Genomic DNA, 21,799 nt, shown 5'->3' on the forward strand with positions numbered 1-21,799 from the left:
GTTAATAAATCCTTTGAACTGTTCCTCTGCTCTTGGGTCTCTTTGTCTCGCTCTCACATCTCTGACAGAATGCACCTTTAAGAAATTAGAAGCTACACACTGCATCAGTTAGGGTTAAAAGAATTGTTGCCAGCTGAAACATATTAATCACTGCAATAATGATCCTCTTAAGTATCTGCTTATTTAAATCCAAACAGCAACTTTTTCTTTTGGCCAGGCAGTGTATGTTGCACATCCATTGTTAAAACCACATTGGTTGAGCTGTCTTTAATGACGTTTCTGGGGGTGGAGTAATAACTTCCACAATTATTAAATTATAAAAGCATTTACACGTACACCAGAAAGCCGTTTAATGTGAGAAACCTGCTGAAGACACGAAAGCGGCATGCACTTTGTAATGTGACAGATGCATTGCGCTGCAATAGATTGGTTTCCCTCTACATTAGATTTCGGTGTTCCCCTGACGCACTCTTAAAAAAACATATTAACGGCACTTATGCTTCAACATAAACACATAAAAGCCATGTTCTCCGACAGAAGCCATGAGTGATAAAGCACTTTCTTTTAACAGCTTTTAATCCCTTCAATGGCTGCACTCACGTTTACGTGACGTTTCAGAATGCCGCTTTCTGCAAAACCCCAGAATAAATTATCTTCTTAAATGCATGTAAACATGGTCAGCATCTTGACAGAATAATATATATATATATGGAATAAAAGATATAGAAACCTCAGTGATGTCAAATGATATAACAAGGAACTACGCTTCTAACCACAGGTAAAGAGCTGTAGTTCCAACCACACAACTTTACAATGCTGTTTGCGAATGTTCATTGGAACTACAGTTTCGGGAACCACCAAATCGTTCCACTATGCAGCTAACGACTGAAATTGCAGCCATAGTTGCCTAAAGATTCTTTTGAAAAATGCACCCCTGACTGTCTCTTCTTGACTCTGTTTTGGAGGTAATGAGTATTCTTCTAAAATAAACAAGAAGCTAAGCTGTGCAAAGAGTGGGCATTGGCGTCATTACCTCCTGGGGGTCTTTCTCTACTGCAGATACTTTAAGTTTATTGGAGGGGTTGAGGAGGCCGATTATTGAGCGGGGGGCGGGGGGTGATGTTGGATTGCACCACCTTTAGTGAGCCGCTGGCACCCCATGGGGACTGGATTCCCCGACCGCCTGGAGCAAGGGAGCCGCTGCCGGGGGCGGAGGAGTGCCCTGCCGTCCCCCCGGAAATGCGGAGGGGTCGAGAGAAGACCGCCGTCCGCGGGGGCGTCCGGGTGGTCGGGCTACTCCGTCCCCCGTCGGATGGCAGCGGCGCTCCCCTGGGTGGACGGCAGTGTCGAGGACTCTGCGACGGGCATCCCTCCTCCTTCCCAGGTTTCGACACCTTGCATATATGGTTTTTGCACCTCTGTGTGGCAGACAAGCCTCTTGTTAATCGGAAAGGAGGAAGAGGGAACCGGATTATCAACCAAAAGACTTTTAATAAACAAAACACAATATAAAACTGCTTTTCAGCATAACCAAAACACACACACACACACACACACACACACACACACACACACACACACACACACACACACACACACACACACACACACACAGCTCCGTGTGTCCCCCTCTCTCTCTCAAACTGGCGTTTCCAGCTCCTCCTTATCTCTCTCCCGCTGACTGGGATAATTTAGCACCAGGCGTCCATCATCATGGCACAGCAATGCCCTCCTCCTCATCACATTATGTTTTTGCTGTTACTTAATATGATTGTGTCAAGACCTGAGAGGGCTTGGTAGTTGTGTAAGCCTCAGAGCAATATAGTTTTCGATCGTCGTTCCATATATTGTTGTTATTATATAAAGAAAAGTTTGTTCCTGCTTGAAAATTCTAATTAAAGAGTTATCAAAAGGAATATAATGACTTGGATGAGTTCGTCGCATCAAACTTGTTGCTTTTCATATGGACGGTACATTTTCTTGCTTGAATTATACAGAGTGCCATTATAGATACAACTCAATTCCCTCAAGCCCTTCAGTCAAGGAGGAACGAGGAATACAACAGCTGACTTATAATTTCCTGGGGACAGACAAGCTTTAAAAATGTTTGTATAAAAATAAATAAAAATACATTTCACTTCTACAAGTCACACAACTAGTCTTCAGCTAATATTTCATACAGCTGCTGTATTTCTGTCACATTTATTTAAACATGACATAAAATCAATCTAGTGATGGAAGTTTAGCCCCTTCATACACCTGTTAATGCTCAGAATCATAATCAGAAAAGACTTTGAGATTACAAGTTTTCTAGGGTTATTTGGGTTATTATCCAATGCTAGATTTGATAATATTGGATAGGTTGCAGACAAAGACAGCCTGTAACAGATTAGGAAAGAGGCTCCACCAAAAAGGTAGAATGACAAAGGGAGCACAATCATTCTCACAGTCATCCTGGATAACAAGGTTATTATAATGCAAAACAATTAAATCTGTGAGCTGTGAGTAATAGCACAGATCACGAAATGACTAAGGGATATGAAAAATCCTATATAAATATGATGGTGGTATACGTATTCATTCTTTGACTGGACAGGTCAGAGAGTTCAGGGAGTGATGAGAAATCACATTGGTCAATGGGAAACAAATAGTGCAAGAGAAACCCAGATGAACTTCCAATGTAAGGAGTAATGGACTACATGTAATCTGGATTATGTTATCAGATTACACAAAATTCAAGTACTTGTAATTATATTACATTACATTTTTAATTATGTATAATTGTGTATAATCAGATTACACATACTTGTAATGGATTACATGATTACACAGCGATTACATTATCTTTCAATCTTCACTTTAAAAGATGTGCCTAAATTTAGTTACCAGTATCAGTACCAGATTACATTCCAGAAGTAATCTACCCAACACTGTGAACATCAAAGCTTTTTAGAACGTTGACTTTATTTGTATATTTAAGAATATTCTTATTCTTAGTAAGTTTTATTTTTATGGAAAAATTATGTTAAGTGGAAACTCAGAGCTGACTCTCAAAAACTAAACAGAGATTGGGATTATGGATTATACAGGGGAACGGTTTTGTTTAGAAGCACATTTGACCTCACAGGTGTTTGAAATCAGAGAGTGCTAAGGCTATGCAGGAAATAAAAGCATTTTTATCTAAAAAAGGAAATGAAAATCATCAAAGTTAACATCAAAAGGAAGCAAACAGTTTAGATATGGTTTAAAACAAGCACCATTTACTGTAAGACTCGGTTCTTGTGTCTCGAATGGTATATAGCACTTGTCTCTGGAAGGGTTTTCAAGTGATTAGAAGTAGCTTGACATATTCACAGCAGTGAATGAACCACCTGAGTAGGAGGATTTGTGCCACTCTGTTGCCCCTTCCTGCCAGTTTGCAGCTGATGCATTGTTTAACTATGTAAAATTCAAATAGACTGTTCCTTTTCTAATCAGAGGTATAAAAACATGACTGTGTTCTCAAAAGTAAAAAAAAAAAAAAAAAAGGTGTGCAGTCCAAATCTTGACACACTGCACAAAAAAGATGGCCTCAAACTACACTTTGAGCTACCATTATGGGAAACATTTGTCTCTGTAATTCTACAATGGTAGTTGTGAAGCACAGGAAGCCTCTGTCTTTTAATCCAGTTACAAATAGTACCTTGGCTTACCTCCATTCTAAGTCCGGACATTTGTTTCTATGACAGCAGATGCGTCACTGACCCTAGAGAACCACTGATCAACTGAACTGCCATCTTTCCTGTAAAGCTGCTTTGAATCGATGTGTTTTGTGAAAAGCGCTATACAAATAAAAATGACTTGACTTGACTTTAGAAAATCTGAGGTCACTACTTAATGCTATGATAAAAATATACCTTCAAATGTATGTATCTAGTTTCTCAAATGCAATCAAAATGATTCAATTACATCAGTAAGTCAGAAGTTGCCAAATCAATCATGTGAAAACAGAGCAGTGGTTGGTTGGTTCAGTCAGTCACTAAACTATATGTGACTGATATTATAGCTCTGTACTGCTTTAGTATACATCAGTGAGAGTAGATGTAATCTCCCATACATTATGATTAAATAATAATAAAGACTGGATTTTGATATTTTTGGGATATATTCCTTACAATGAACCTTTGCCTGTCATTGTAGCACATGACTTTATTTCCAATTTTGATAGCTTTTCTAGTGGAGTTCACAATCTGGGATGTACTGGTAGAGTATTTATAAGCATTGAGCGGGGGGGAGGGGGTGATATTAGAGGGGTCAAGGAGGCCGATTGCACCACCTTTAGTGAGCCACTGATGCCCCCCTTTACATGGTGACCCTATTTTGGGTCTTGTTTACAGAATTGTAATCTGGTACAAATGACATGACTAAAATTGAAGTCAGTAATGTAATCTCTTGGATTACATTTTAAATTAAGCTAATCTAAATGCTTTTGGATTACTTCTGAACTGTTTATTTGATGTCACATTCATTTGGGTAGGGTAAGCTTGTACCGATTTAACAAGAAAACTTACTTAATGGATTGCAATATGAGAATTGATGTGATTTGTGTGTGTGAGTGTGTATTTTACTTGCCAATTATCTGTTTCTGAGTGAAATTAAAAAAGGCACATAAAATGTTCATACTCTGGCAATTTTGGCATAACAAACACCATCCATGTGCTGTAACAGATTGGACCAGTTATATTTGTGAATCAGTGTCACAAAAGCTGTCATAAAAGCAAAACTTCTGAAAGCACACTGAAAAAACATTTTGAAGCAGAGTACAAAAGCAAACAACCCCCCCCCCCCCTCGATTTAGAATTTAAATGTTTACATTTTTAAAAAGAAGAAAAATTTGAGGGATCAATACTTTATGAACAAATAACTGCCTTTGCCTGATTAATATGTAAACATGTAATCAATAAAAAGTAACTTTAATCTGATTATAAGTATTTTAAATGTAATACACATGTACTTGATTTTTGTAATTTTATTAATTCAGATGACATGTAATCCGTTACTACCCAGTGCATAAAGCTTGCATAATACAAGCAAGATACCAGAAAGGGATGTAAATATCGAAAAGTACTGTTTGCACTGAGCAACGAAACGAACTGAGCAAAGAATTGTACAAATTCTGTCAATGGAAATTAATTTGTATCAGTCCTTTAAGTCATTTTGGCAAGAAGTGAAATAATAATTGACTGTGTATTTATAAATTGGTTAACAAATTTGATGACTGAAGTCTTTCCTATTATCTATGTTTCAAAAGAGGGACATGTTGTTGAATATTACTCTGGTAAGCCCAACACAGAAAAAATAACAGTTTAAAACGTCCTTAGAAGAGCGCTCATTAACTCCAAGTAATGGTGGATGAAAATGACTTGTGGTGACATTGAAATATGTGGATGTGCTTTTCACAAGCCCAGCTAAAACACGAGAAGTCCAAAACATTTTAGACAATGGTAGAATTACAGCCATATGGGTGATGCACACAGTGGCTTCCTCTAAAAACAAATTGTTTGACAATAGGTGTTTGTTCATGTTTGTCATTGATAGCATGTTTTAACTGATGGATCACATCTTATCAAAATCATAATTAGATTAATAACGTTCTCAGAAGTGCTTTTTTGGGGATTATAAAAGTATTAATATGTCTTTCAAAGCATGCTTGCTCCTCTCATACCAATATGCCCTAAAATGTTACCGTACTTGATCTCCTGGGATCATCAAAATCATTTTGCATGAAAACAGATTGAGAACATTAACTTATGACTTAAAATTCACCTCCATGCTTAGCTCAGAACAATGGCAGCTGAATTCACAGTGGGCTAGAAAACATCCTCTTGGCATAATAACTTCAAGCATATCTACATTCTCCAGCTGCGGCTGCCTTAGCATTCATGAGAAATGAAACACTATCCATGTCACTGAAAATGAAGGGCCAGCACATTGCATTGGAAATTATGCATTAGACAGAGCGGTGCAGTATGACAGAAGACATGTATAGATTGGATCTTTGAAGTATGCCTTCAAGGAAAATTAGTGATAGCATTCTGCTTAGGTTCTGACATAAGAAATGAAGTACTTTCCCTGCCAAATCTCCATTTGACTGAAGAGCAGACGCTCTGCCCCTCTGTAAGAAAACCCTTTGATTCTCAAACCTGAATGAAATCTTCCCATATCAAGAGAGGCTCTCTTCCGTTAGGTATCCACACACATTCTCATATGTGTGTGTTTTGCTCTAGAGTGCAGAGGAAGCACAGTGTAGCACCTGAACTATGATTGAGGGTTGTGCAGCATGTCACTGGCAGGTTACTAAGTGCTGGTTTAATGGCCACTGCAACAGAAGCCTCCTGCACAGAGAGGCTGATAATAACAAGCCATGACAAGTAGAAAACACTAGAAAAGGGGGATAAAACCCAACTGACTATGCAATTTACCAAAACATGATCACTATAATCTTTGAAAGGAACAGTGCATTAATTTAGGTGTTTTATAAAACTCACAGTATTGTGAAACAAAATGTGAGTTTCAAGACAAATGGGGTATGCACACAGCACAAAAACAAAGCAACACCATTATTTTCCCTTATTTGATCCAAGGTATTGCTGCGAGCTACTAATCAATCCAGGACACACCAGGATCTAGCTTGATTTCCATCAGAGACGGGTCACTTCTATTTAAATGAATGGCTCAACCAAGGAGCTCTGAGCGCCCAACAGTCAACAGATATAGATAGGAAGTCCCACCTTACAGTTAAAAGAGCCATTTACCTTTTAGATTCAGACATCACCTGTCAATCAACTCTAGAACGCGCATGCGCATTAGCTATAAAAGCTGGGAATGTTTTGTTTTTTTTGTGTTTTTTTCTTTTCTTTTTTCGTAATATGAGGTAAAGAATCACAATTAATGATTCCAGTATTGTCAGATTTTACTGCTGATTTGAAATATGTACTTTGATCGTAATCTTGACCAATCATTTTTGAGATTTTGGTCTTTCTCCATTCAAGTAGAAAGGAGCTGCACTGGCATAACTGGAAATAGCCTCCTGAGGGCATTCCAAAAATGGCCAACAGACAGTGGACTGACTTGCTAGAAAGACTTTTATTTCTATTCACTTACTGAAAGGTCATGGAACAATCTTTTTCAAAGCATCGAAAGAAGTGTCTGCGTATCATGACAAAAGATCACATATAAGAACAGTAAGGCATCGGCTTAGGTGTGCAGCCAAAAACACATTCGATTTGAAAAGAGCAATGATGAGATAGCCAAAGCGTTCAACACTATGTTAAATAAAATTGGTAAGATCTTAACACCCCTCTTTATTACTCCTATGTATACTTATGTTATGTGCTGGACTTAATAGGTAAAGGTACAGACAATGTTACAATATGGCATAGCAGCAGCACCAAACATGATTTCCTTTTCATTTATTTTTTCAGTCGATCAATTTACTTTTTAGATCCAAAATGTGGCCATGCCCATAGACAGGGTTGGGAGGGTTACTTCTGAAATGTATTCCACTACAGATTACAGAATACATGCTGTAAATTGTAATTTGTAACGTATTCCGTTAGATTACTCAAGGTCAGTAACGTATTCTAAATACTTTGGATTACTTCTTCAGCACTGGTAGATTTTTTCACTTATTTTGACTATAAAAACTCTGCCAGTACAGTAAGACAAAATACACATGTTAAAAATACATTCTCTGAAAAACCTAAATATCTTATGCAGTGTTGTTTCTAAAACAAGATTAATCTAATTGATCTTGTTTTAAGGATTTTTTGATATTTTTACAGGAAAACAATATACAAATTATTACCAAGAATACGATTTTTGCCCTAATATCAAAGGTCTTACTAGAAAAAAAGAAATTATGATCTAATGTGAATTTTCTTGATAAAAAAATATGATCGTGCCTGGTAACGTGCATGTAAAATGGCTAGAAATAGCATTTTAGCTTAGCGTAAAGCTGACAATTTACACAAGGTTTATTTCTATTTCTTCTGCTCCAAACTTACTTCAAACTTACTTCTCTGTCTGTTCGTATGAATGTAACATCATAAGAAAGTGTTTCACCGCTGTTCAAATCGCATCATTTATATGTATAAATGTTTCCCATCTGAAAGGACTAAATATTAAATGAAACAAATGACAATAAAATGCAAAGTAATCTCTTCAGTAATCAAAATACTTTTTGAATGTAACTGTATTCTAATTACCAATGATTTAAATTGTAACTGTAGTGGAATACAGTTACTTATATTTTGTATTTTAAATACGTAATCCCGTTACATGTATTCAGTTACTCCCCAACCCTGCCTATAGAGTGGTATAGATATTTTAGATAGGACATCTGTAGCGCTTCTGTATCTAATCAGATCTCTGTATATATGTGTCTGTTTAATTTACTGTCCATTCAGCCCGACAGCGCCCCCTTGAGCTGAACAGACTCCAAATTAAAATGTCCCTATTATCTGACAGAGATCAGAATTAGGTATATACGTATTCTGGTATTCTGAGAAATCCCACCTGTCTCTGACAACCCAAAACTTGGCTTTCACTTATGTTTCAGACGGCATAAATCAGACTGTGAACCAGGGCAAGTAGGCGCATGCGCTTACTGCGAGTTCAGAGTAGGCACGGTTTAGAAAAATTGGACCGCGCGCGTTCAGTGCTCGAAAACTCTGCCGAATGCCGATGACGAAATTTGCATAGCGTTCGCGAAAGTACACTTCGGGCTTAAATCCCCTCAAAACAGCGTTGTTATATCGTTAAAGAACAAATTAAATGCTCAAGGTAACAATGGCATAATAAAATGGCATATCAAGCAGAAATATGATTAACTACATTTAACTGTTGAGGTCTCTGCCATTTTAGTTCTTGACGTTACAAGTCAGAGCTTTCAAAGAATATCAAGTTCACAACTTGTAATTACTAGTTCTCCGAAGACGTGAACGCTTTTTACAATTTGGAATCTTATTGTTTTGTAATTCCTACATGATATGAACTCAGCATTTATGTTGTCATAATGGGGCCTCCATGATGCCATTATGGGGTGTTTATGATGTCATGATGGTGCATCTAGAATTAAATATAATAAATATTATGTTAATAATTAATTGTTAATAAATTATTGATCATTTTCATATCAATATCATCATATTCTTACATTAAAGCTCAATAGTCCCACAGATTAACATTTATATTGATATGCACCTCAGCTAAGGAACAGGTGATGGACTAAGTAGTAAGGGTTAAAAGTAAGGGTGTCAGAATTTTGAGCTGTTAGCTTTGACCTAGCAATGTCATTACTGTTGATTTCAGGTTCATTACGGTTTGTTCATGTAATGTTTGTATTGTTTTATGCACTTAAAATGAACTAGATATGTTTTTTTTTTTTGTTGTTTTTTTTTAATATTTATGATTTCTTACTACCTCACCAATGGTGTGCAGCTCACACATTGAACTTAATTGCTTCAAAGGATCTAGTGGATGCCATCTCTAAGGGTCTTGCCTGCAGGGTACACAATAATTCAACTGCAAAATGTGCAGCAATACAGAACAAAGTCCATCGCTCTACTGTTGCTGCTGATGCAGTGGAGTCCACTGTATGAAACTTGACACAGTTGTTCCTTATGTGACTTGGTGGAACTCTGCTGTTTTGAAATATTCTACTCTTTTAGAAAATATTCTTGCACCTCAGCTTTAGAAATGGCAATGGACTATTAGTAAGCAGTAAGTGTTAAAAGTGTTTCAGTGTTTTTAGATGAAAGCTTTGACCGAGGCAACGCCATTGCTGTTGATTTTATGGTCATTAATTTTCATTCATTTTATGATCGTTTTATGTTGATTATATGGTCATTAATGTTCATAATGCTGCTTTTTATACACTTTTATTGAATTATAAACTTTGGCCATGCACTGTCATTGCTGTTAGATGTAATGTTTAATGCACTTTTTAAAAATGTCATGTGCTCATTTTGTTAGTAATAAAGAATGGAATACATTTCTCTTTTTACTTTTATGTTAAAATTATTATCCTACTCAAATGCATGTGACATAAAATTAGGTTGAAAGTAATCCAAAAGTAATATTAGATTACCCCAAAATGTAATATATGGTATTACATTACTGATTACATATGTCATGTAATCTGTAATCAGTACCTGATAACATTTCAAGTAATCCACAGTGGTAGAGTATATGTGATAATCATCTGATGCTCAACATTAGAAGAAAACCGCGTTTCAGCTGCATGAACTACAGGGTTCCTCTTTTTCTCTCTTTCAAGTGCCCACAGATATATAAAGTTAACTATAGCTATTTGAATCGGAACAATAATGCCATAATGCTCTTGAACCCCTGGTGCATCTAAATTTACTCTGAGGACCCTCATGAATTCCCAACAAATGTTTCCAGTGTGCAGATGTAATGGCATTACTTGTGAGCAAACATCACCATAACAGCACACTCACTGAAAACAGTATCATGGAAAATTGCATTGGATGCTATGTGATAAAAATACATGATCCATTGTGCTGGAATAGAAAATCTCTTGTGGGGGACTGTGATTGAAATTCAGGTTATGAACACTACAGATGATAAACAAATGTTGCTTTGAGTGGTGAATTCAGTCTAGCCTAAAATGGAGGAATACAATTAAATTAATGAGAATTTAATGTAGTAAATCACAACCTGGAGAGATTTATTGTTTAGTCATTTTATTTACAATTATTGCTGAGTGAGCCGCTTCAGGTCCACATCAATCTCTTTTTTTCCTCTGCAGAAAACTTAAAATAGATACATAAAATAAAGTCTACCAATGAAAGAGTATATAACTCATGAGTGCTTCTTACTAACCATGCCACTTTTAAATAAATTCATAATGGATTTCTCCTTAATCACCTTTTCTCCTTTAGAACACAACAGGCACACAGATGAGGTGGAATAAGATATTTTAGTCAGCAAACCCTTAAATAGAAAAGACTGCAGGAGAAACCTAGATAAGCAATGACAATAAAATAGCAAATATCTATAATTTTCTATAAATACTTTTAGGACCATACAGTTGTCAGTTAAGCCAAGCAGAAGTAATCAGAATCTTTCAGTGATGAAAAAGACAGTGTATGAATTCTCTTTAAATGCATAGATAAATTGCAGGTACATGCACATCCCTTTTGTACAGGTAATTACTAATACTTTCAAATAAACAGAGCCTTTGGAATCTCACCCACTAATAAGTAAAAAAAGGAAGAATAGAAGCTCATTGAATAATCAAGGGTGGCTAAACCACTCAATGCTCATCACTTCTCAAGCAAACTCTTAGTGTTCACAGGTCCTTGTCTGTGATTGGTTCCTCCTCAATCTGCTGCAATACAGCACGGTCACATGGCGGTGGGTTGCCCAGCTGAAGAAAGGAAAAATATATCATCATACAGAATCGAGATCACTCAATGAACAGCTCAAAATGCAGAGAGATGTTTGGCCTACTTTTGAGTCGCATATAGCAGGAGCTACAGTACATCTGTTGGTTTCGTATTCTGACTTCTGCTCCAGCTTCTGAGCCTCCCAAATCCGACCTGCAGTCAATACACTGAAACACGAAATTAAAGAATACACAGTTAGAATGACAGTATCCTCTGTGTAATATCGTGCACTCACCTCCATGAGAAGAGTGAAAGGGCGTCTGATAGACTTCTAGCTTGAGGTATGACAGTACCATGAGAGGAAATTAAATTGAAGTAGAAAACACCAGCCAAAAGGACCAGAAATAACCCGACAACAAGATTAGGAGGACAATGCAGTGTAAATGAGAATATGAGCAGACACAAATGATTGGCATTTGGAGACTGAGGGGGCTGTGTGAAGAATGATTAAACTCAAGATTAAGCTCTGAAGGTACTGAGAGTAGAGTCGCTGGAACAAATTAAAAAAAAAAATTTTTTTTTGGCACAGATGCAGTCAAAGATGGTTTGTTCTTATTTGTCAGAAACAAATGATGTAGTCTTCTGGAACAAACTAAAGTCACAGGGCAGTGCTGTCAGTGAAGTCATCCATGAAGCAGATAAAAGGTTAGTAGAATTGGCACTTGGATTTACTGTTGCACACAACAGTGGTTTACAATAAAGGTTATAGCAGGCAGAGGAGAGTAGTTAGTCATTGACAACCTCCGAATAGCTCTGAAGTCTCACCTTGAAACAACTCAAATGATAACAGAGTCCCAGGGACTCGATGATCATTGCCGCTCCTTTGCCCAGTGGTGTATTACAGAACGAACAGATTTTCCTGCCACTCACTGACCTAAATTACAAAAAACATGATCTGAGGGCCCAGCACAACAGACTTGCACATCAGCCTATGGCTCATGTGGACAGCAAAAACAGCATCTTGTAGACATCGAGACTATGGGAGAAACATGATGGCTACAGGATGGATGAATGTCATTATACATGCATCAACAGTGTTTAGAGAAAAGATAACAAATTTAAGTAAGTGAGGAATACCTATTTCGTGGTGGAGCTTGAGGCTGTGGCTCTGGTGAAGTAGCTGAGGTTGGGGACCAGGACTGTCTCAGGGAGCTCATGGACTGAGATGCCTGCAGAGTGGCAGACCCTGGACGTCCACTATGATAGGATGAGGAGCCAGAGAGGGCAGAGTGAGGCCGGCTGTAGTCTGGTATAGACGAGGTGCTGTCAGATGTGCTCCATGATGACCTCCAGGATGAATGAGGCATATCAAGGTTGTCAAGAGACTCACCCCTGCAAGCCATGTGATTTTGTCAATGTTAGTGCTTAAAGCTCACAAGTAATATTAGTTACGTTTTCAGTTACGCTTATAAGAATTATTAGCGAGTTAGAAGTTTTGGAAGTATGTTTTTAGTACCCAGGTACAACCATGGAATAAACATTGAACTTCCATGACTTTTACATTTCCAGTGCATGATTGTCAGATAAAGATTAAAAAAAAAAAAAAAATAATAATTTTAAAGAGATTGCTCTCACAAAGAGAAATTTCTTGCCGGTGGAATATTTTAGGGCTGAGAATGACTAGAAAAAAAAAAAAATTATAATAACTATTCCCATCAATTATTTATGACTTTGTAAAATGGTATTAATTTCCATGACTTTTCCAGGCCTGGAAATCACAATTTTCCTTAATATTTCCAGGTGATTCAAAACAGGGATGCAAATAACAATACAAAACATTTTAAACGTGGCTCACAACCAGTGTTGGGTAAATTACTTCAAGTAATCCACTACAAATGACTAATTACTTCTCTAAAATGTAATCAGATTACTTTACTGATTGTCATCAAAAATGTAATCACATGACTAATTATTTTATTTTTAAATTACTTTCCAAATAATTTTTTTCTAGAAATGTCTCTTCATTCATGGTCGCACACCCTTCAGCTGTCTCAGAAACGCTAACAGATGTACATATTAATTCATACTTTAACTGTATTATACATATAACTTTAACACAATTAATGTACTTAAAAATAATTACTTCAATTTAAATTCAGTTACTGTAATCTGATTATAATATTTTAAAATGTAATACATTACTTTTCGACTAAAAGTATTTAGATTACAGTAACTAATTACTTTGTAATCAGATACACCCAACACTGCTCACAACACACTTATTTTGCCGTTGTTTACATATGATTTTGAAATGTCCTCTCATACTGACCTCCTGATAGGCAGGCTGACAGGTTCTCTGGCAGTGTTGCTGGAAGTACTTTGCTGGCGAATCCAGCTGTTGTCTGTGTTCAAGGGAGTCTTCTTCTTCATCTCCTGAAGGATCTGCTGCCTATCCACCTCAGCCTGAGACAGCAGCTCTTTCTTACCGACTTCACCCAGACCACCGCTTGCTGCTGAAGCAACCATAAATAGTTTGATGATGTCATGATGTAATTTTACATCAGGAGCAACTGATTTCAGATCATTTTTCTTAGCTTATATGTATCCGTATATACAGTGGCCCAAAAGTATTTGAACACTTAAATGAACAAAATATCAAACCAAGTGACATTCATTTTAAATATAGCACCAACACACTTTTCAAGCAAGATTGTTATGTTTATAAAACAATCCCAAAAACGGGTATTAGGACATTTTCTGGGTATCAAACATGTGTATATTTAATGTGCTGAACTACACCTATGGTTACTCTGCTAAGGACATCTACAAAAATCACCTTGAGACCAGATGCTTGAATGTCTTTGCAAAAATGGCTCAGAAAAGCGAAATTCTAGCTTCATTTAGTTGCAGATGACACTTGTGATATGTGGTATCTATTGTAATGACATTCAAAAGTGTCTAAATACATTTGAGCCATTGTATGCACATATATATTTATCATGCAGTAAATACATTTTTAATCAAATGCAAACTGATCACAGGGAAAGGACACAAGCTCAATTGCATCTGATTTTGTACGACATTCCATCAGTCAAATTTCTGTAAATCACTTCGAGCTGATTGGTTCGGCTGATTGATTTTCGTAGTTCCAAGCTGTGCCAACCTCTCTCTGGATCTCTGTATTTCATGGCATTGAGGATGCTCCTCCTTTCGAGCTCTAGCTCACTTGCAGCCAGCTGTCTCTGGATCTGAGGGTTTTTCTTTCGTTTAATTTCCTCCTCCAACAGCCATCCAGCCAAACCCCTGTGCCTGCCATACACACCTGCACAGAGCCGCACACTCTACAGCACTGTACTGTGTGTCATCTAACTCCAGTACACCTTTGCAATGTGTAGTGCTGGCACATTGACAACATGCTCTTGAGGAATCTGACACGATAACTTACATAGCGCTGCCTCAGAGGTTCTTTATCAGTCCAATGACCAATAGACACACAAAACAAACTGTCTGACAAAAAGATAAAAGCAACACTGACCTTTAATATCGGGTTTTGCAACCTCATCAAGCTCTGGAGTGGATTTGGACATGGCCCTGCAAATCAAATCAAATCGAAAGAGATAATATGATTACTCTGAAAAAATATACAGAAAAGATGTTATCAGTTTATTTGGCAGAACTAACTCTAGTATGGGTGCATAGCATGAAAGCATTGCGTTCTATTGATATACAAATTTGTTAACTGCAAGTGCAAACAGAAGAGTCTTTTTTACCTGTGTGAGTAGGATAAGTCAGAGTAAACATTGGTATAGCCATAGCCGTCCACCTTACTGTGCCCACACAGCAGAATCAGCACAGGCAGGCAGATGTTCATAGCACACATTCATAATAGAACAACATTAATGGAAAACAAATTAGTGCTGTTTTTAATGCATGGAAAAAAAAAAAAAACAAGCAGACAAGCATGTTAGTTTAATAAAGCAGGACTAATACTTGTGAAGCATGCTATTAAAAGACATTCTTTTATCTGACTGTTCTGGAATTGAACAAAACAGATTTACAAGCTTGTAAAATTTCATTTTAAAGGAATATTTCAGGTTCAATACAAGTTAAGCTCAATCGACATCATTTGTGGCATAATATTGATTACCACAAAAATTAGTTTCAACTTGTACCACTTTTTCTTAAATAAATAAATAAATAAAATAACAATCTGGGTTACAGTATGGCACTTACAATGGAATGGGGCCAATCCGTAAACATTTGCAGTTTCAAAAGTACAGCCACAAGACATAATGTGATTCAACAGGCACATTTGGATCCATTTGCAGAAATGTTTATTAACAAAAGGCAAACTTCAGAGCATAAAGGGGTTTGATCAACATCAAAGCAAGGGTCAAAGCCAAAAACAGTCCAAAAGAGCATGTAATCCAAAGGACAAGGCAAACAAATAATCCAGCAGGGCAAGCATAGAAGTTGATACACAGAAGTAGAAAAACATTGCACAGAGAGGCTCAGAATTGCAGCTAGAAAACATACAACACTTCAGACTGCTAGTGAGAAAACCAGCCTCAAGTGTGCATGATTCCCTAGAAATCAGGTGAGGATGATCTCTGGTGGCAAGAGGTGGAAATTGCAGGAGTGGCTGGTGTCACACATAAGCAATGTGTTAACATAATTTTAGTGTGATACAATCACTTACTAACCTTTTCTGTGTAAAGTTATAACCAATTTTACAACTTTGTTGCCATGATGATGTAATGTCAACAAACCCTATAATTAATGTAAAAATTACGATTTAAACAACTTTACATCTCAAATAATACACAAGTATTAACAGAAGAATTAATGCAAGTGTTTTTATAAAATTATAAGCTTCACATTTCTGCCTTTAAACCCTCCAAAAATTGTCCCCATTCACTTCCATTGTAAGTGCCTCACTGTACCCTTGATTTTTGCTTTTTTTTAAAAGATGGAAGAGATGGTAATCAACATTATGCCACAAATGATGTCGGTTGAGTTTAACTTGTATCGAACCCGGAATATTCCTTTAATGTGCCACAGAGCTGAAAGATGGGACATTTAAACAAATATCATTTGAGCAATCATACTTAAATTAAGTACTACAGCATGATTGTGAGCGTGACATTAATTTTATATAACAGTTCTACAAACACAAAGTTAATATCAATGTATATTTTAGACACAATATGGCCAGTTATTTTGTTTATTTTTTTCTCAGTAAATAGTTCAAAAAGAAGCCAAAGAAGGATCAACTGTTGTGTCTCACAGAGCAACACACAGACTAATAATATCAGCACTCTTGGGATGCCACTTGTCCAATCAGATTAGAGGACTGGAACTAACTTTTGTATCAAGCGTTTTCCTGAACACAGAAGTGTTCTCCAATTCATAACGGGTGCCTGTTTTCATTTTCCGGTCTCCAGCTTTTTCACTCACATCGGCGTATGTTCTTAGTGAATAATGTGATATTTAGAATACTAAATTTGTCAACAAAAAAAATTTAAAACTTAAAAAAAAAGCATGTAGCTCCATAGTGCTGATACTATAGAGAGTCACTCGCCAAAGTTTAAGAAATGAGTGAATGATGTGAAGCTATGAACCGAGGTTAGTTATATTGATACCACTAACTACTTCAAGTTGTTATAACAGCCAACAACTGCACAAGTTGCTGCCTGAACTTATTTTTACTCCAAATAACACTTAAAATGGTTGTTGTTCTCAGTCCCCAACTCTCAAATTGGTAGTTTCCTACGGAGAGCAGAACTAGAAAACAGTCCAGCAGCAATCAGAATCATCATGGTGCAACTCATTGGTTAGTTGGGAAAACGGTGGATAAAATAAACAAAACAATGTAATGACTGTTGCAATGCATAAACTCACTCTTTCTCCTCCTGAATTCTCCTTTGCTCTTCCACTTGTCTCTTCTCCTCCTCCTCTCTTCTTTTCCTCTCCTTTTCCTGATGGAGGCGCTCTTCCTCCTCTCTCTTCTTTCTCTTTTTCTCAAGGTTCTCTTGTTCCTCCCTTTTTCTCCTCTCTTCATCTAAACGCTGCATTTCCTCCTGTCTTTTCTTCCTCTCTTCCTCTTGCAGGGACAATCTGGAGGCCTCAAGCTCCCAAGGAGGAGTAGGCTTTGTGTAGGTGCTGTGTCTGTCCAGCTCCAGAGACCTCAACTCCTGCTGAACAGCAATTGTATGAAGTGATTTTTTTCTTCACATTTGAGAATTATGAAGATTGCTTTCCTTCAAGCCCTGTCTAACTGTTACTGATGCATCCTTACAATAGTGACATCAATACAACAATTATAAGGTTATATAATATAAATATAAAAATATAATTATGATGTTACAATGTAATATTATGCATACATCCTCATGGTTTCTGGAGGTCTCCTTCGCTATGTCCTGCTGGGCCTTTCTCCACTCCTCGTCAAGTTTTTCTTGGTCCTTCTTGTACTTCTCCTGCAGGTAAGAAAGAGAGCAAGGAGAAAAGAGAGAGAGAGAGAGAGAGAGAGAGAGAAGCAAAGTGCAATGATTGTAGCTGTTATCTGTCTCTGAGGCAACTTTGGTATTTAATAACAAAAAGTTATGAATTAGTATCTCCATCATACTGTAGCAGTCAAAAAGAGTTCAACATTACAAACATCTGTCACCATTAAAAGTTTTAACTAAAATTTTTAGTTTAACTCTATTAACTAGCTCTTTTAAAGCCAAATGCATCAGCATGTAGAATATTCACCTGTAGCAACCGCTCCTGCTCTTTCTGCCATTTCTCTTGTCGCCTGCGCTCTTCTTCTGGTTCCCAGGACCAGCGGGTAGAGACGGAGGACATGGGCACCTACAAACAGATAGAACATATTAAATCATTACAGTAACACCAGAGAACAGCCACTGGGCAAACAAAATTTTTTTGAAAAAAAAAGTTTTTGAAAAATCATGATCACATTGTCTTGTCACAGATCTGAAAAGAAGTCTGCGTTTTTTGTTCAGGCAGTATTATGTACTGAACAACATAATCAGTCTAAATAGTCTCATTTCTCATATGCAAATACCAGCTCAATCCACAATGTCTACTACACTTGTGAAAGTTACTATGTTAGGAGCAACTCAACTTACATCTGATATTGCTGCATCAGAGCCACCTGTAAAAAAGGGAAAATGAGATGATTTTTCTTAGATGCATTTGAAAACATGTACATTTACAATGAAACACTTTGGATTATCGTAGTCTGAGGGAAGCACATGAACAGCATTTCATCTCAATATCCAATAACATCAAATATGAAACCCATAATCCAACAGTATCACAAATAAATGTTAAATCAGTGACACATGCAATGACTTGCATAAATAAACACAAGCAAATACTTAAATGAGCTTAAATGATACACAAAAATTTAACAATGCAAAAACACATAAAACAATAGATAAAAAACTTTGACCAGTCCCAAAATGCGATGCAATGCCACATGCAAAAGCACTGGATATTAGTAAAACCAAACCCCACGTCCATGCCCAGCACAGTATGCACTATTCAAATTCAGAACACAATACCAACACACTCCACACTGATTAATGATTAATTCCCCTGAGCTGCTTCTATATTCAAGAAAGCACAACAAGATTGACTTGAATGTGGGATCAGAAGGTAGAACAGCCGTATATTCCTGTCTGTGTGTTTGCAATGTTGCATTTGCACATGTGGGGAAAATCATTACACATTACTATAGTAGTTCTCTATTTTTTTTTCTTAGGGTGCTTCATATGTTGGTACGGTTCCTGGCATGCTGTCTTGTAGAGGCCACAGAGCACGTCTACTAAAATTACACTATAAAATATTGCTTAAAGGGATAGTTCACCCAAAAATGAACAGTCTCTCATTATTTACTCACCCTAATGCCATCCGAGATGTGTATGATGTTTTTCCTGCATAACACAAATGAAGATTTTTAGAAGAATATCTCAGCTCTGTTGGTCCATACAATGCAAGTGAATGGTAACCAGACCTGTGAAGCTCCAAAAATCACATAAAGGCCACTTAAAAGTAAATATATATCTTAGGAAGCAATATGATAGGTGTGGTTGAGAAACAGATCAATATTTAAGGAGATTTATGGTAAAAAAAAAAAAGAAAAAAGGACTTAAATATCAATCGGTTTCATCATATCACTTCCTAAGATATAGATTTAACCACTGGAGTCTGAGATATTCTTCTAAAAATCTTTGTTTGTGTTCAGCAGAAGAAAAAAAGTCATACACATCTGGGATGGCATGAGGGTGAGTAAATGAGGAGGGAATTTTTTTTTTTTTTTTTTTTTTGGGTGAACTATCCCTTTAAATCGCTTGAAATCTTTGAGGGGCGTTCACACTGACCAAGCAACCAAAGTAAATTGTTTTCAATGAGAGTTGGCAGTCTGAAGCGACATGAGCGACAATAACCATTAGTGATGCGACAAAGTTGAGCAGAGTTTAACTTTATGGAAATCAGCTGTGACTACCACCAGGAGTGTAAAAAAGTGGAGCTCATGTGATCAGGACCCCAATATGAAGCAGAGGGGTCTTGCTGCATCCTGAAGGGGTATATCCCGCTTATTATAGGGCTACTTACCAATAAGTACAGTAAATCAATGGACATGACACATTGATTTAAGATTAAATAATTTTATTATGTGCGAAGAAAGAGACCTTGGAGATATACAAGAACAAATGGTTGCCATGCCAATGGCCAAATATAGTGCAGTGGTCACTATATGAAAACATTTAATTGCAGAATGGCGTGAATCAGAATCAAATACTCCAGAAAGACATGTAATTAATTTGACTTGGCAACCTTCAATGACTGAATCGCTGTCAGTGTGAACACAGTTTTATTTGGCTGCACTGCACATTAATAGAGGGCACTATTTCCTGTACTATTTAACTATTCAGGGCAACTGTAGACAGCATGTCAGTGCTCGAGATGGAGGTGGACACTGCAAACTCAACCCCCCTTTACCACAGAGGTAGACCAGAGAACTGACTGTGAGCCCTGCAGAGCCTGAGGGAAGAGCATAGAAGTTATGAGGGGCTTCTACTCGAGGGAGGAAGAGGATGGCAGGATGAAGAGCTAGCGGCACCCAGCCCCCAAAACACAAAGCCTGAATGTACTAGAACTGAACTGATGCCATTCTGTTACCTTGTTCAAAAAACTCTGATCTCCTTTTTAAGTTTTTCAAAGAAATGGATTCAGATTCTACATGGGGGGAAAAAAGGTTAGAAGAAGGTGACTGTAAAAATGGAAAGGTTCCAGGGACACTGGGGAACTACATTTAAAAAATTAGTCTCGAAATGCAGGACAGAACACTTCTAGACAACTGTAATAATGTAAATATGTATACAGTGATTGAATAGCTTATCTTTCATTCTGTTTTGTTGTAAGGTTATCAAAAACAAACATTCTCATCAAGCTATTAAACACATTCAATCTCTGAAAAAGATTCACAAATGCTTTTCACAAATTGTCTGTACTACATGCATTTAATAAAACAGGCATAAAAAACCTAGGACAGACTAGAAAAACACTATACAGAATGTTTTCCTGCATTTAGCTGAAAAGGTAATTTACCTTTATTATTTATGGTCCCAGATTCATCGCGGAAACCACCATTTATCCCATTCGAGCCATAATTCTGAAATAAAAAAATAAAAATAAAAAATCTCCCCACAAAAGCAGGCCATCTGTTTAGTGCTATGAAAGAAGCATTGAAATATACCCAAATATCAGTTAGAAAAGAACAAGCATCATAATTAGGTGACTCGTTGTTCTCTTACATTGCCAGGCTGAGAGCTGACGTTCACGGTTTTCACAACTGTGTCTTTATCCAGGTTGGTGCTGCGGTATGACTCAGGGGAACCTAGAGGATCCATACTTGTCAGATTGATGGTCTTATGGCTTTTATATGGAAGGGAAGGTTGGTCTCTGCCCCAGTCTGATTGTGGCACGTCAACAAAATCATTCAGTTTAAAAACAAAGAATTAGCAAGCTACAAAAGCAGATGTAAGACTACAGACATATACTAAAACAGAATGATTCTGGTTAACATTTCTAAATAGTGGGAATATCAGACCGACCACCTTCCCCTGCTATGCAGTCAACAGAATGAGCTCCACACACTGGGTTTACCAACATCTGCTTACAGATGACCCTTGATAGCTCTGCCTTCAGTCACAAACCACAAGCCTGTTAGTAAACACTGAGAATATGACATCATTTGCTATAAAGAACAGTGCACTTTAGAAACTGCACATTGCTTAGGAAGATGTATCAACATACCACATTTTACCATAAGGATATTCAAGGGATAGTTCACCCAAAAATAAAATTGTCATTACTTTCTCATTCCAAATGTT

General features: G+C 37.1%; 1 protein-coding gene across 14 annotated transcripts in view; it reads right to left on the minus strand.

The window, feature by feature from the left end:
- Nucleotides 1-10,724: 10,724 nt before the first annotated feature.
- The window catches only part of lmo7a (LIM domain 7a), a 74,468-nt gene continuing 63,393 nt past the window's right edge, over nucleotides 10,725-21,799 (minus strand). For 5 of the 14 annotated variants that reach the window (XM_051708348.1, XM_051708358.1, XM_051708359.1 and 2 more), the window contains 15 exons: nucleotides 21,221-21,378; nucleotides 21,015-21,078; nucleotides 20,586-20,642; nucleotides 18,527-18,552; nucleotides 18,150-18,248; nucleotides 17,780-17,872; nucleotides 17,295-17,590; nucleotides 15,164-15,220; nucleotides 14,929-14,984; nucleotides 14,557-14,715; nucleotides 13,723-13,906; nucleotides 12,531-12,785; nucleotides 12,219-12,327; nucleotides 11,518-11,620; nucleotides 10,725-11,434 (listed from right to left, as the gene is read on the minus strand). In XM_051708348.1, the coding sequence (XP_051564308.1) occupies nucleotides 11,412-11,434; nucleotides 11,518-11,620; nucleotides 12,219-12,327; nucleotides 12,531-12,785; nucleotides 13,723-13,906; nucleotides 14,557-14,715; nucleotides 14,929-14,984; nucleotides 15,164-15,220; nucleotides 17,295-17,590; nucleotides 17,780-17,872; nucleotides 18,150-18,248; nucleotides 18,527-18,552; nucleotides 20,586-20,642; nucleotides 21,015-21,078; nucleotides 21,221-21,378 (1,739 nt within the window). In that variant the 3' untranslated portion in view covers nucleotides 10,725-11,411. The remainder of the gene's footprint in view (nucleotides 11,435-11,517; nucleotides 11,621-12,218; nucleotides 12,328-12,530; nucleotides 12,786-13,722; nucleotides 13,907-14,556; nucleotides 14,716-14,928; nucleotides 14,985-15,163; nucleotides 15,221-17,294; nucleotides 17,591-17,779; nucleotides 17,873-18,149; nucleotides 18,249-18,526; nucleotides 18,553-20,585; nucleotides 20,643-21,014; nucleotides 21,079-21,220; nucleotides 21,379-21,799) is intronic. The other 9 variants (XM_051708353.1, XM_051708349.1, XM_051708350.1 and 6 more) reach the window with 9 other exon arrangements.

Source organism: Myxocyprinus asiaticus, chromosome 10, assembly GCF_019703515.2.
Source record: "Myxocyprinus asiaticus isolate MX2 ecotype Aquarium Trade chromosome 10, UBuf_Myxa_2, whole genome shotgun sequence".
In the NCBI taxonomy this organism is placed as follows: Eukaryota; Metazoa; Chordata; class Actinopteri; order Cypriniformes; family Catostomidae; genus Myxocyprinus; species Myxocyprinus asiaticus.